At 42.1% G+C, this 13,661-nt stretch overlaps 1 protein-coding gene across 1 annotated transcript in view; it reads left to right on the forward strand.

The window, feature by feature from the left end:
* LOC128739860 (lachesin) overlaps nucleotides 1-13,661 on the forward strand; it is a 154,512-nt gene that overhangs the window by 129,158 nt on the left and 11,693 nt on the right. The window contains exons 5-6 of the mRNA XM_053835361.1: nucleotides 92-293; nucleotides 424-572. Of these exons, the coding sequence (XP_053691336.1) occupies nucleotides 92-293; nucleotides 424-572 (351 nt within the window). The remainder of the gene's footprint in view (nucleotides 1-91; nucleotides 294-423; nucleotides 573-13,661) is intronic.

Genomic DNA, 13,661 nt, shown 5'->3' on the forward strand with positions numbered 1-13,661 from the left:
TGATGTAGTGCCTACTTGCATGTGCTCGTATATCTAAAAAAAATATTTCCTCTGCTTCGTATCTTCCAAATTGCGACGATTCGTCTACCAGTTGCGCCATCAGTGCGTCCAACAAGTCAACTACTGGGTGCCCCGCTAGGCTCGGATGTCCAGCTCGAGTGCTCGGTGGAAGCTTCGCCGATGCCGGTGTCCTACTGGCTGAAAGGAGGCCGCGTACTGCCTAGCAATTTCGCCGGCTCTATCAACAGCAATTACGACCAGGGTCAATCGAGACCGGAAATGCTTCTGGACGGGTAAGGTCAAACGGTACTTCCCTTTTCGGCCCGGTAGATGGGTTTTTATTATTGCTTTTATGATTGCAATCGATTCAAGTCCTTCCTATTTAACGCCATGCCATTGTATATGCTTCTTTCTCGAACGTAGGCCCAAATACGGAATCACCGAGGAGCGACACGGATTCCGGACGAATATGCGACTGGTGGTGCGATTCTTTTCGCCAAACGACGTTGGCACCTATCACTGTGCTAGCTCCAACTCGCTGGGGCGAGCCGACGGAACCATGAGACTGTATGGTGAGTAGATAATAGCTGGCGCCAGCTAACTTGTTTGCAATCGACAAAATTTAGCCGTTTCCGTGGGGTTTTTCTGAACAGTAGCGTCGCTGTTCATTCGACACTAAATTGATTTCATACTTTTCAACCTTTCATCAGTCTACATACATTGGACGTAGGATGTATGATATTTTCCACCGAAGCCGACGACTGGGACGACTCATCGAATATATTCAATATTATTCAATTTGCTACCCCAAAAAAATTGACTCCCCTCCCACACGAAGCCACTGCACTGGTGTGGTCCGTTCCAGCTCTTTTTTATTTACACAGTTTTATTGCTTTCTTTTTTTTTTGCCGGCTCTATCCTTGCGATTCAGGATTATTTTTATGCTTTCTTGTCACGTCCCATGTTGGCAGATCTCGCCCGTAGGCAGTGTATTAACATCTTCTTATTCGACGACTTCTTGAGTACAGAGGGCAATTTGTGAGTGTTCTATAGGCATAACTGTCATTATCAGCATCGATTAGGATGAAAACGTTTCGACCGCAATTAACCTTTTTCTTATCGTTGATCGAATCGATTGGTCTTTTCTTTGGAAGCAGGAATGCAAGCGTCGTTACTGCTTACTTGCGTGGCCCTGTGACATATATGTAATGGTATTCGTAGATGACTATCGTTTGGAGGCGACATTCTATGCCACAAAGCTTGTTGTAATGCAAAGGAATTCGCCATCCACACAAATTGAACAACCTTGAACAAAATTGATTCTCTTCGTCAAGTGCCTTTATCTGGTTGGGCGCATGGGGGCCCAAATTAATTCCTAGAATCCTTTTCACGCAACACTGTGTTTCTCAAATTCTACCGTAATATATTATTCGACTTCTGCAAAATAAATGGAAGCTTTTTTCTTACAACTGAGTGGCTGACTTTATTTCTGGTAAGAAAATATAATAAATTATTAAATTGTTCTTAGTATTTTTGGTAAAGAACAAGTAATGTAGGCTAGACACCCATAAAATCACCTGATTGAATAACGATTTTTTTTTTCAAATTTAGGCGTTTATTAGTTTTTTTCACTGTAGAATACAGTACCTTAAATCTTACTTGCTGAATATATTTTATTATCTGTGTGTATTAAAATTAAGACCAGGTGCTTCTAATGAATTCTGTAACTGGCTTTCTTACCTTAATGGCGACGCACGGTCCATTATCGACACTGCACCGAACGATTTGTGGACCTCCTGTACTCGTATACCAGTTGACCGTCCGTCGTCCTCGACAGTGCACACTCATCGAGTGCGGGTCTGCCCCGAACTCTACGGCCTCTTCTTGTCTCTGCTGGAAATAATTTTGGCTACTCTTTCTTTGGAGATTGTAAGAAGCAGTAAGAGTCAATTCAGGATCATAGTTCTAGCCCTGCAATCGTCCTGCACTCTAACAATTGGCTGCGAAGTCTGCCGATAATGAAAACAGAAGGCCAAGCCCCGAAAACGGAATGCAGCACCTAGCTTTTGCTTTACTTATAGTTTTAGAAGGAGCGCGACATGTTTGCATATAACGAAAAATTTTGTTTTGGACGAAAGCTGAAATAGGTCCAAAAACAAGTTAAATCGATTGCATTTCTTCGCAATAGAAAAAGCATAAGATTGGTTAAATACAATAGTTAATTTTTCTATACATATATCCAGTTGTATCGATTATGACGTTGAGTGTTTTTGTTAGATTATAATCACTTTAACAGCTTGGGTCATTCGTGACTTCTGCGGGGTTGGGATTTGAACGCGGGTTCTAGGCGTGAGAGGCGTGAATGCTAATCACTACACCGGGACCAACCCCTGCTTTTGAGTTTACCGAAATAATAACGAATAAAAACATGTTTCCTCGCTAAATTAGTTCTTTAGTCACTAACATGTATGCTAATGGAATATATGTGTACGGTAATTGAACCACCCTAGTGGCCGGTAGAGAGCGTGGCACAGTAGTCCAAAAGGGCGAAAATTGGAACTTTTTTCCTAGTGTCTGTTGTTGTTGGACAAGTGGATTTATGAAATCAGTACTTCATCTTAAAGCTTAAGTCGAGTACTATAAACTTGTATGGGTTCCACTTGTCCCCAATCACCCAAATGAGAGTACGGCAAGCATACGTTTTGTGTGTTTTGCGTTTGCAATAGGCTCGATACACGTCCATTCTTTTGTGTTAGTAGATAGACACATAGTTTCTTCGGCAAAGTTATGGAAAATATAAAGGCAAACAACTTTGCTAAAGAAATGATATTTTTATCGCAATCGACTGCAGAGCTATAGAGCATTTACTTTGAAAATTCTTTAAAAAAAGTATTTCATAATTAGCGTATGTTGGTTGCATTTTACAAGAATATATGGTTGTAGGCGATTATTGAAGAACTCAAAACACATGTTTTTGCAGAAGGTTGCAAATCTCTAGGACCTTTCCTTACAAAGTTAACGCTTATTTAAGCTTTATTTTTCCTTAACTTCACGAGCCAAAAGCGATAACTTTATAAGAAAAGGTCTTAGAGATTTGCAATCTTGTGCAAAAACGTGTATTTTGAGTTCTTCAATAATCGCCTAGAACCATATATTCTCGTAAAATGCATCCAACATAAGCTAAGCATGAAAAACTAATTTTTAAACCATTTCCAAGGAAAATGCTCTGTAGATCTGCACTCGATAGAGATAGAAACGTCATTTATTTAGCAAAGATGTTGACCTTTATATTTTCCATAACTTTGCTGAATAAACCATGTGTCTATCTACTCAAACAAAAGAATGGACGTGTATTGAGCCTATAACAAACGCAAAACACACAAAACGTATGCTTGCCGTACTCTCATTTGGGTGGTTGGGGACAAGCGGAACCCATACAAGTTTATAGTACTCGACTTAAGCTTTAAGATGAAGCACTGATTTCATAAATCTACTTGCCCCATTTTACCCCATAGGCTCGTGAAGCTATGGAAATTTAAAACTTGAATATATGATAACTTAGAAAGTAAAAGTCCCAGAGATTTACGGTTTTCTGCAAAATTGTGTGTTTTGGGTTCTTCAATAATTTCCTAGAACAGTGTGTTCTTGTAAAACGCAACTAACAAAAGCTAAGAATGAAAAACTAATTACCCTATAGTTCAGCACTCGATAAAGATGGAAATTTTATTTCTTCAGCAAAGTTGCTTGTTTTTACATTATTTACAACTTTGCCGAAGAAACTATGTCTGTATTCCCTAACACAAAAGAGTTGAGGAACTGCGGTGGAGAAATTTGGATATCCTTTTGAAGTGTTCGACGAATTTGTTTACTGTGGTACGTTAGTGACATGTGACAACGATAAGAGCGCGGAAGTAAAAAAGCGAATAGCGGCTGCCAACAGGGCTTTCTACGGATTACGTAGCCAACTGAGTTACCGGAGCCTGCAACTCTGTACGAAACTCGCTCTCTATTCGATGCTCTCCCGGTGATACCCTACGGCCACGATGCGTGGACGTTGAAAGAGAGCGACCTTGGCGTTTTTGAGCGTAAGATCATGCAATTCCTGGCGGCATATTAGAAGAAGCAGTGTGGCAAAAGCGCTTGAAACGTGAACTAACCAAGTATACAACGAAGCGTATGCGACTAAAACACGGCAGGCTACAATGGGCTGCCGCGTACTAAGGCTGCCGAATGAGAGACCAGTGAAAACTATATTAAGTGGAGAAGCCGCCAGAGGCCGACGGGTTCGAGACAGTACCCGTTGGATGAGCGATGTTGACGTAACTACTAGAACGGCGGGAATTAGGGGCGATTGGAGAGCGACAGCCCAAGACCAACAAACGTGGAGAAGACACCTATATTCGGCCCAGATTCGATAATCGGGATGTTTCCGAAAAAGTAAAGTAAGCAAGTGCAACATCATACATCAGTTGTCTGTAACAAATTAAAATGAAAAATAGGCTGTATCTTTTGTCTTTTTATTGCCCTAGTAAAAATAACTGAGACACTCTAGTTAAGTTTTACGTCTTTAGTACTCTAATAAAGCAAAGCCTTGGGTGTAAATGTCTTTAAGACTTGACCCTTCTTTGTCGACAGACTTCATAACCGGTAATTAGACCGCCAAGATTCGCACAAACGACGACTGGCTTGTTAGACTAGTATCGTATCTCGAAGCTAACTACTTTGTCGAATTTCTGTGACTATTGACCGTTGATGACATTGACGATAGAGTTTCTCGTTGGATATCCATTTCTCAGGCCACCAGGCAAGCATGCAGCGATTAACAAACACCTGTAGTTTTTACGTAGTCTCCGCCTAGACGCACCACGTTTTGCAGGCGTACAGTTTTACGGATAACCCATTTGATCAACCGCTGGGTGTTTCGAAGACCTGCAAAGGTACGCTTGTGCAATCGTGCAACTATATCCATCTTACTACCATCATCGGGTGAAAGCCTTCGAACTCCTCAACCTACTGTCCCTCTACTGTGAGGTTGGTGGGATTGTCAGTATTCACTACTTCACTACGTTGACTGTAGTAACTGAAGCTCTCGGAGAGATCGTCTAACTTCTCTGCATAACGTTTCGGCGTTGTGCGAGCAAGACAATGTCATCGGTTAGGCCAAGGTCATTTAGTTGCTTCATGATTAGATAATTTCAGGTTTCAATTTAGCCCTGTAGACTGTTCAATAAGTTCGAATACAACTTTTCTTCGTTGTGTAAGTGCGCATCATGTGCATTCTGTGTATTGGTATTGGTGTCAGCTTTAGCCTTATATACAGGCTAACCGACGCGCAAGGTGTCGACTTGATGTCATTTGTTATTTGTTTACCGCGCGCGATGAAGGAGTACCGCAACGTCGTAATAAAGTTATTTGCGAGAGGTGAACGACCCGGCGACATATTTCAGCGGTTGAAATCCCACGGAGTGTAGCGGAATTTCATCTATGACACCATCCGTCGGTACCGGGAGACGGGCTCGGCCAAGGGCCGTGCTAGATCTGGGCGGCCGCGTTCGGTGAGGACGCCAGCAGCCATTAAGATGGTGAGGGAGCGGGTTCGTCGAAAAATGAACCGCTCGATCAGGGGTTGACCTGGATGTGTCGATCGGGACGGCCCGCACTATCATGGCGAAGTTGGCCAGCATCCCCCCGTCCCACATAAACATCCCGCGGTTCCAGAGCACCGCGTCAGTGATGGTTTGAGGGGCCGTATCCGAGCGTGGGAAGCTTCCACTAGTGTTTATCGAGAAAAACGTGAAAATCAACGCCGCGTTCTAGATAAGGTTGTGGCCCCGACAGTCCACCTCTACGGGAAAGATCATTACGTCTTTCAACAGGACGGCGCACCGGCCCACTCGACGAATATCATCCAAGCGTAGTGTCGGGAGAATTTGACTGATTTTCTCGATAAGACTTTGTGGCCTCCCAGCTTCCCGGATCTTAATCCCCTGGACTTTCATGTATGGTCGTACATGCTGGCCAACCAGAGCGAACATAAAGTGAGCACTATGGACCAATTTAAGAAGCTCATTTCCAAGATCTGGGACGAGATGCCCAAGGGCCAGGTGCGTGCCGCGTGTGATTCTTTTGAGAAACGTCTCAAGATTGTCATAAAGCACAAAGAGGGGGTGCTTCTACCAAATATGTCGTATTGGTTCTCAATAAACACTGCTTCAATAAAAATTGACTCAGGAAAGAATATCTTGTATTTTCATTTTTAGACACATTTTTAAAGTGTATTCGAACTTATTGAACACTCTGTACTGTCAATAGCTTCAACTAGTATCTCATTCATAACGATAAGAAATAGCAGCAGTTAGCTTCGAGGTACGATGCTGCTGTAACATGTCGTCGTATGCTCGAGTCTCGACTGGACGATGCTGCTAGAGTCAGCTGGATTGTTGCACTAGCCCGTAATTGACCTGTACTCTAATAACCGGCAGCGTTTTCATTAAATCTAACCAATTTATCTGTTTCGCTGGCGACGTGCACATTGTCGGATGAACGTTCCAGGCGATTGCTGAGCAGTAACGAAGGTTGGATTAGTGGTGATTACGTTCAAAACCAAGTACCTGTTACTGACAGGAGGAACAGAGCACGATCGAGCTCGCATAGGCAATAGTGTGGTGGTCTACGGGGACGAGTTCGAGGCGGTGGACGTATTTTTATACCTCAGATCGTTGATGACGTCGTATAATAAATAAAGCAAAGAAATACGCAAACGTATTCTTGCCGGAAGTTGTGCTCACTACGAACTCCACAATATCCTTAGGTCCGGTAAGCTTCACCCACGTACCAACTATAGCACCAAAAGCTAATAAGACCAGTAGTCCTCTACTCGCACGCAACGTAAACAATGCTTGACGGTAACTTGAAAGCACTGGCCGCTTTTGAACGTCGTTTGCCTAGGATCATCTTTGGCGGTGTATGTGAGAATGGTGTAAGGAGGAAAAGGGTAAACCACTAGCTGGTGCAGCTATTCGGCGAACCCAGTTATCCAGAAAATCTCTAAAGCTGGAAGGGTACAATGGGCGGGACATATTGTGAGAATGCCGGACAACAACCCCGCAAAACTGGTGTTCGCCTCGAATCCGATTGGTGCCAGACGTAGAGACCCGTAGCTCGCTGGCAGGACCAGGTAGAGCAAATCCTGGACAGTGTGGGACATTCGAGAAATTGGAGACGGACAGACATGGACCGAGTTTGTTGGCGGAACATTTACTGAAATTTTTGGAGCATCTTAGTCATCGCATAAGTTTAGTGCCTCGAGGCTATGCAGGATTTGTTCAATAAGCATACGATCCCGAAACTTGTTATATTCGCAGTAGGCAGCACCCTGCTTCAACCGAACGGCAAGCTGCACGATAGTTTCGTCGTTTTGCTGTACGGTGCTCCTCAATTTCACACGCATCCGGTCGAAGTGGTATACCAAAGTCATGCGAGGAGTGATGAGAAACTTCAGGGCGTTATTCATCCTTGCACCAATGGACTCGGGGTAAAATTCTCATACTGGACTTCCGGACTGCTATTCAGCTGCAGTGCCCACTGCAACCGGTAAAACACTTGGCTAAACTTGGAGCTCGGGGTAGCCATTTTTGTCGACGGAAAGAATCCCGCTTCTGACACCAAATTGTCGGGTATGTCTTGTTCTGTCCCGGTCCGCTTCTTTATCTCTGAGCTGCAATCGTCAAGGTATCACATCGATAAACGAATGAAAACTAATAGCGCGCTGGTTGCGAGGCCCTACAACGTCATTTTAAATTGCAAATTGTAACTTAAAAATGAAGCAATGAACCTTTGATTCTGACTGAAGCCCGCCTCGCTTTAAAAGTGACTTCCATCAGTGTTGGTAACTTTATCGTAACGGTCGCTTTTAAAAGTTCATTATTTTTTATTTAAAAAGCTGTGGGAAAAGTTGTGTCACTTGTTTCGCTCCAAAAACTTGTGTACTTGCTGATAAAATCCTTATGAACAGTCTAAAGAAAGTATGGATCGTGTTAAGTATAACGAAAAGGGTCCTTCTCCTAGTATAATAAAAGTGAAACACACCTACAGACAAGATCATTAGCCATGTATCGGAACTGAACCATGCAGGTACCGTTCCATGAAAAAACGAGTTGATTTCCAAGGAGTTTTACCTCTATATTAAAATATATATTTAAGAGCTTCAAAGCGGACAGCTTCGCACCAAGAAAAGTGCTTATTTCCATACCAATAGAGATCTTCGTCAAAGTGAAAGTAACTCGGCTTAAGTGTCGACTTTGGCGAACCAGAGTGTCACTTTAGTGACACCTTTTCAGACCATGGGGCATAAAAATGAGCTATTTCTGCCAGAGAATCGCATTCAGCATCGCATTCAGGCACCGTCAAAAGCAGCTTACATTTTTTGTCGTCCATCTTTCTATCGGTGCAGGTACAAAAATGCACAGCTGGAATGCAACTTGCAGAGTTTCTTACGTATGCAGGTGGATATTAATATACGAAGAAAAGGTATTATATTTATAAAGTTTACTGTTCATGGGATGGTTGTTGAATAATTTTGATTAGCTTCAAGACAATATCTCACATACTTAACTTATATCTTAATGAGTTTTCCCTGATTTAATCGGTACCAACATTTGAAACGAAAAGAAAACGTATTCTAGATGTCAATCGAGCATAAAACCCTATAGTACATGCGAACATATCCGCACGTACACCTAACATCGCGTGAGCTCTTTCCATAAAGACATAAGCACAATAGAACCGTGATTTGAATGGAAATTCAATAAAGCTTTTAGATCATGATAGATTGCAGACGGCGAAAGAAGTTGAGCAAACTAATACGTAAACCTTGTGCTTCCGGTTCCAGCTTCAGAGACGGATTTGCTACATGCGAATCACAACTGTGTCTTTTACCAACTTCCCAGTCGCACTCAGTTCTTCTAGATTCAGTTCGTTTCGAAACCAACCGACCGGATTGGGAAAAAATAACTCCGAAGAAGGTGCCCGTCTTTGAAAAACCAGAAACGATGACGAAGAAGCGCCATTTTTTACGCTTTTCAACGCCCGCTAGCAAGTGACATGTAACGAACGGATTGAGCTAGAGAAAAAGAGTGAAAGCAATCAAAAGTACGGGTGGTAAAAGCAACCTCCGTTTTCCTGTCAATGTCTATTCACTTGGGCGATCTCGTACCACCCACTCGGTAGCTCAGCGCATATGGCTCTCATTTTCCTATGTTTTATAAGCTGCGTTTATCAATAATCAATTTAAACAAATTTCGACCAACTGTGTCCTTTTTAAAACTCAATAATTTCTGAATTTTTGTGTCAATTGCGGTTTTGATACGAGTGGATTATCAATTTCAACTTAAGGGACCCTCTTTTGGAGTTTGACTGAAGACACGGTACTGCTTTGCTATTTGTATTGCCCACTGAAGCAACCGTGGCATTTGTTTGCAACGATGTATATATTACTTACAGAATCTCTGGCAAGCGGGGGTGCGGGAAGGGGAACTGACTTCCTGGCATGAGGTGAACAAACTCAACATATACCCAGCCAACCTCAAGCCTACCCGGAGGACACCGACTGACACAGACATCTCCGCATACAGCACACAAACATATGGCAGCCTCAATTCAATGGAAGGATGCAAAAAGATGTCGAAATTTGAAATGAAAATATTGTAACATACTTTTCTCTCGATTCGAGTTCTTTCGTCATCGCATTCGAATCAGACGACAGAATCGGTAACGATGCTCAATACAAATATTTTCTTCCCCACTTTGTATGCTGGAAAATACTGATCACTTGATTTCCTCCGTGAGAAAGGATTTATTGTCGATTGAATCGTGCTCGCTTGTTGTATACCGTTAGCTACACTCTGTACATCGAAACGTGAAGTGTAGGGATGAAATTTCCGAACAACAATGCCAAGTCACATACAGTATGGCACAAATTGCTTAAAGCCTTGAGAATATTTGAATTGAATAATGCTACAAAGCAATTTTGATCGGTATACTAAAATACCTAATAGGCAAATCGGTATTCCCAATCTCACCATTGACTGATAAAAATCGAAGTTTGTATGAAACAGAACTTATTGATTTCAGAAGTTTTGAACATTGTTTATAATTTACAATCAATCCTGAAACGAGGCTAATAGACGGGTCGTAAAACAAGACAAGCCATGTGTTTTATTCTGTCTTAAATATTTTAGATTGCCCGATAAATAGCAAATATGTTCTTACAATTTAGCTACTTTTGTTACTGGTGTAGACATACATAGCTGAACACATTTGTTGCACCAAATAAAAGAAGACATTTCAAACGTGCTCTGAGAGTATGAAAGTCTAGCACGCTGCATTATTGCATTGATGATAGTTAATTTAGCCACTATACATGGTGTCGCTAACTCGACGTGGGATTTAGTTAATATTTTTTATGCGTAGTTGCTTGGACTCCATTTTGATGCATTATAGACCTTTCCAGTTATATGTGTATTGGTGGTTAAAAATGAGGCAAACAACAACAGTAAACAAAAGAGATGCATTCCTTTGTCACCAAGGTACAGAATGATTTTCTTCTTCCGCTGGCTTAAATACCAGCAAATTTTCAAAATATGTGCTTGAATTTAGAACAGGATGCAAAATTTGAGCGAAATATGTGCTCTGCAGTGTGGCAAACGGAGAAACACAACTAGTAATCGCTATTTTTCGGTTTGTTCCTCCAGCATCAGCTGTTCCCCAAAATGAGGTATACATCATGTATATACACACGTATTTCGTGTTCGCTAGTGTGGGTGCTTGAGCTGTCAGAAAGCTCTATACAGTTGGTACTAAGTACCCAGGTAGCATTTTTGTATGTATATAAAAGTAAAAAATCAGCATTACGTACAGATATGTATGCTAATAAGTCGTATTTGATGCGCAAAATTGTCCTATCCGTACTATTTTGGAGGCTATATACGTCATGAGGAATAATTATACGCATTTCATTTATATAAGTATGTATATACGATATAATCCGATTAAGCGTGACTCACTTCATAATGCTATCCAATTCTATGCTGAAAATCGGATATGTGCGCCAAATCTATACCCATAAAAAAGGATTTCTGTCTGTCTGTCTGTCCGTATGCTCCTTATAGAATCGAAAACTACTGAACCAATCGGCGTGCATGTAGAAGTTTTTGGGGCCAGGAAAGGTTTTAGTGATGATTAGGGACCCCTCCCCCACTAAGAGGGATTTTTGACTGCATAGGTGTTGTAAAATTGTATACAATTTCCAAAATTGTATTTAAATTCTTCGTGTCGGTAATTAGCTGTAAATTAGCATTGTCAGCACTATAAGAAGGTTATCAGTAAAGTAGTTGTATATTTTGCAAAAATAGCATTTACGTAGCGTTTAAGGCGACTTAAATGCTTATTGGCCTACATTTGAATAGCATTGGTGATGCTTATTGGTTACCTGGGGTGCTTTCATAGTTACGTAACTGCCAAAATGAATCATCTAAGGTTGAACTCCTCAGAAACTTGCAAAACTCGAGATTGTGACAAAGATCATCCGAGATTCATGATTTATGTACAACACAGGTTAATTTGTGGCAATGCGAAGTTTGTCGGGTCAGCTAGTCTATACCTATAAAAATGGATTTCTGTCTGTCTGTCTGTCGGGATGTTCCTTATAGAATCGAAAACTGCTGAACCAACCGGCGTGAAAATTTGCATGTAGAGGTTTTTGGGGCCAGGGAAGGTTCTTATGATAGTTAGAGACCCCACCCCCCACTAAGAGGGGGGGCTCCCATAAAAATGAAATTCAAATTTCTGCATAACTCGAGAACTAATCAAGAAAATGGAACCAAATTTGGCATGTGGAGGTTTTTGGAGGCAAACATATTTTCTGTGGTGAATTGGGACCCCTTCCCACTTTGGGAGGGGGGGGGGCTCCTGTATAAATGAAACACAAATTTAATTTCCTCATAACTCGAGAACTAATCAACCAAATGGAACCAAATTTGGCATGTGGGGTTTTGGAGGCAAGAATGTTTTTTATGATGGTTTGAGACCCTACCCTGTGGTCTCGTACAAATGAAACAGAAATTTTTGCGTAACTCAAAAACTAATCGAACTCGAGAAATTTCAGACTCTTTCATAAATAACAAGGCCACCAAAAACTATCAATAGTAACATTAGATGATTCAGGGCGAGACGGCCCCAGGTCGCGAATATTGCCGGCGATCTGCCGTTGGAAGCGCCGGCCACTGCGGGGGGGGGGGGGGGAGAGGGAGTGGGGAGGCCCCCGTAGAGATCACCTCTATCTAGGTTTATTTATTTTCCTAGATTTACTGACCTCTATTACTTTCCTTCAGTTGGGTCACCCCGGCGAAATAGTACTTTCTACGAAAAGATTTTCTGTGAAATGGTACATCCCGCGTAAGGTTTTTTGCGAAATGGTATTCTGCGAAACTCTTTATTACGCGTTATGGTCAACCGAGAATTGTTGTTCCGCAAAATGGTATTCGGCGAAATGGTTTGTAATGATGGCGAATATTTAAATGCTATCCGCTTTATTTTATCAGACTAGGTAATGGGGGGAATTGTTTTCTACTTTACTGTAAGGAAAGTTTCTATATTAAAACACCCATGAACTCCTTAGAAACTTGCAAAACTCGAGATTGTGACAAAGGTCATCCTAAATTCACGATTTATGTACAACACAGTTTAATTTGCGGCAATACGAAGTTTGTCGAGTCAGCTAGTTTCAGATAAAACCTAAGTCCAAGTTGAAGCGTGGCGCACGCTTTCCGCCTTTTCTATCAAATTTTATGTAAAAAAACTAATAGCTGGGCTCGGAACTTCGAAGTTTTTGTTGTGAACATTTTTGCGTCAGGTATAATTGCTTAAAAATTATTCTGCCCTCTTGCGATCACATGATTTCTTCCTACTTGCTTTTGTATAGTCTGTACCCCACCTTCTGTTTTCGTCTGGGCAGATCGTACCAAGCTATAATGGGATCGATCCCCCAAGTTGGGTAAATAGGAACGACGACAATCCGCTTATCGAATTTTTGCCGAATTGAAGAGTCGTCTCCACGTTTTTCGGTCTTGGGCTGCCGTGCCTAACACCCGCTGCTCTAGCATTCACGTCAACAGGTACGGGGTCTGCCTTGAAGCTGTCGACCTCTGTCGGGTTTTCTGCTTAATATAGTTTTCGCTGGCGCTCTCATGCGGCATCCTTGCTACGTGACCAGCCCATTGTAGCCTGCCGTGTTTTAGTCGCCTCACAAGATTAGCCTCTTTGTATACTTGGTATACTTCATGATTCATGCACCTGACTTACACTCTTTCGTCTGATACGTCGTCAGGAATTGGTCGCAGGATCTTACGCTCAAATACGTCAAGAGCACGACAGTTGCTTTCTTTCAACGTTCACGCTTCGAGACCGTAGAGTACCACCGGGAGAATTAGCATCTTATAGAGCGCGCGTTTTGTACGGAGTTGCAGTCTACGGGACCTCAGCTGGATGCGTAATCCGCAGAGGGCCCAGTTGGCAACCACTATCCGCCTTGTTACTTCCAGCATTTATCACTGTCACATGTCATTAACATACCAAGAAAAACAAATTCGTTGACCATTTCAAAA

This window comes from Sabethes cyaneus, chromosome 3, assembly GCF_943734655.1.
Source record: "Sabethes cyaneus chromosome 3, idSabCyanKW18_F2, whole genome shotgun sequence".
NCBI lineage: Eukaryota > Metazoa > Arthropoda > Insecta > Diptera > Culicidae > Sabethes > Sabethes cyaneus.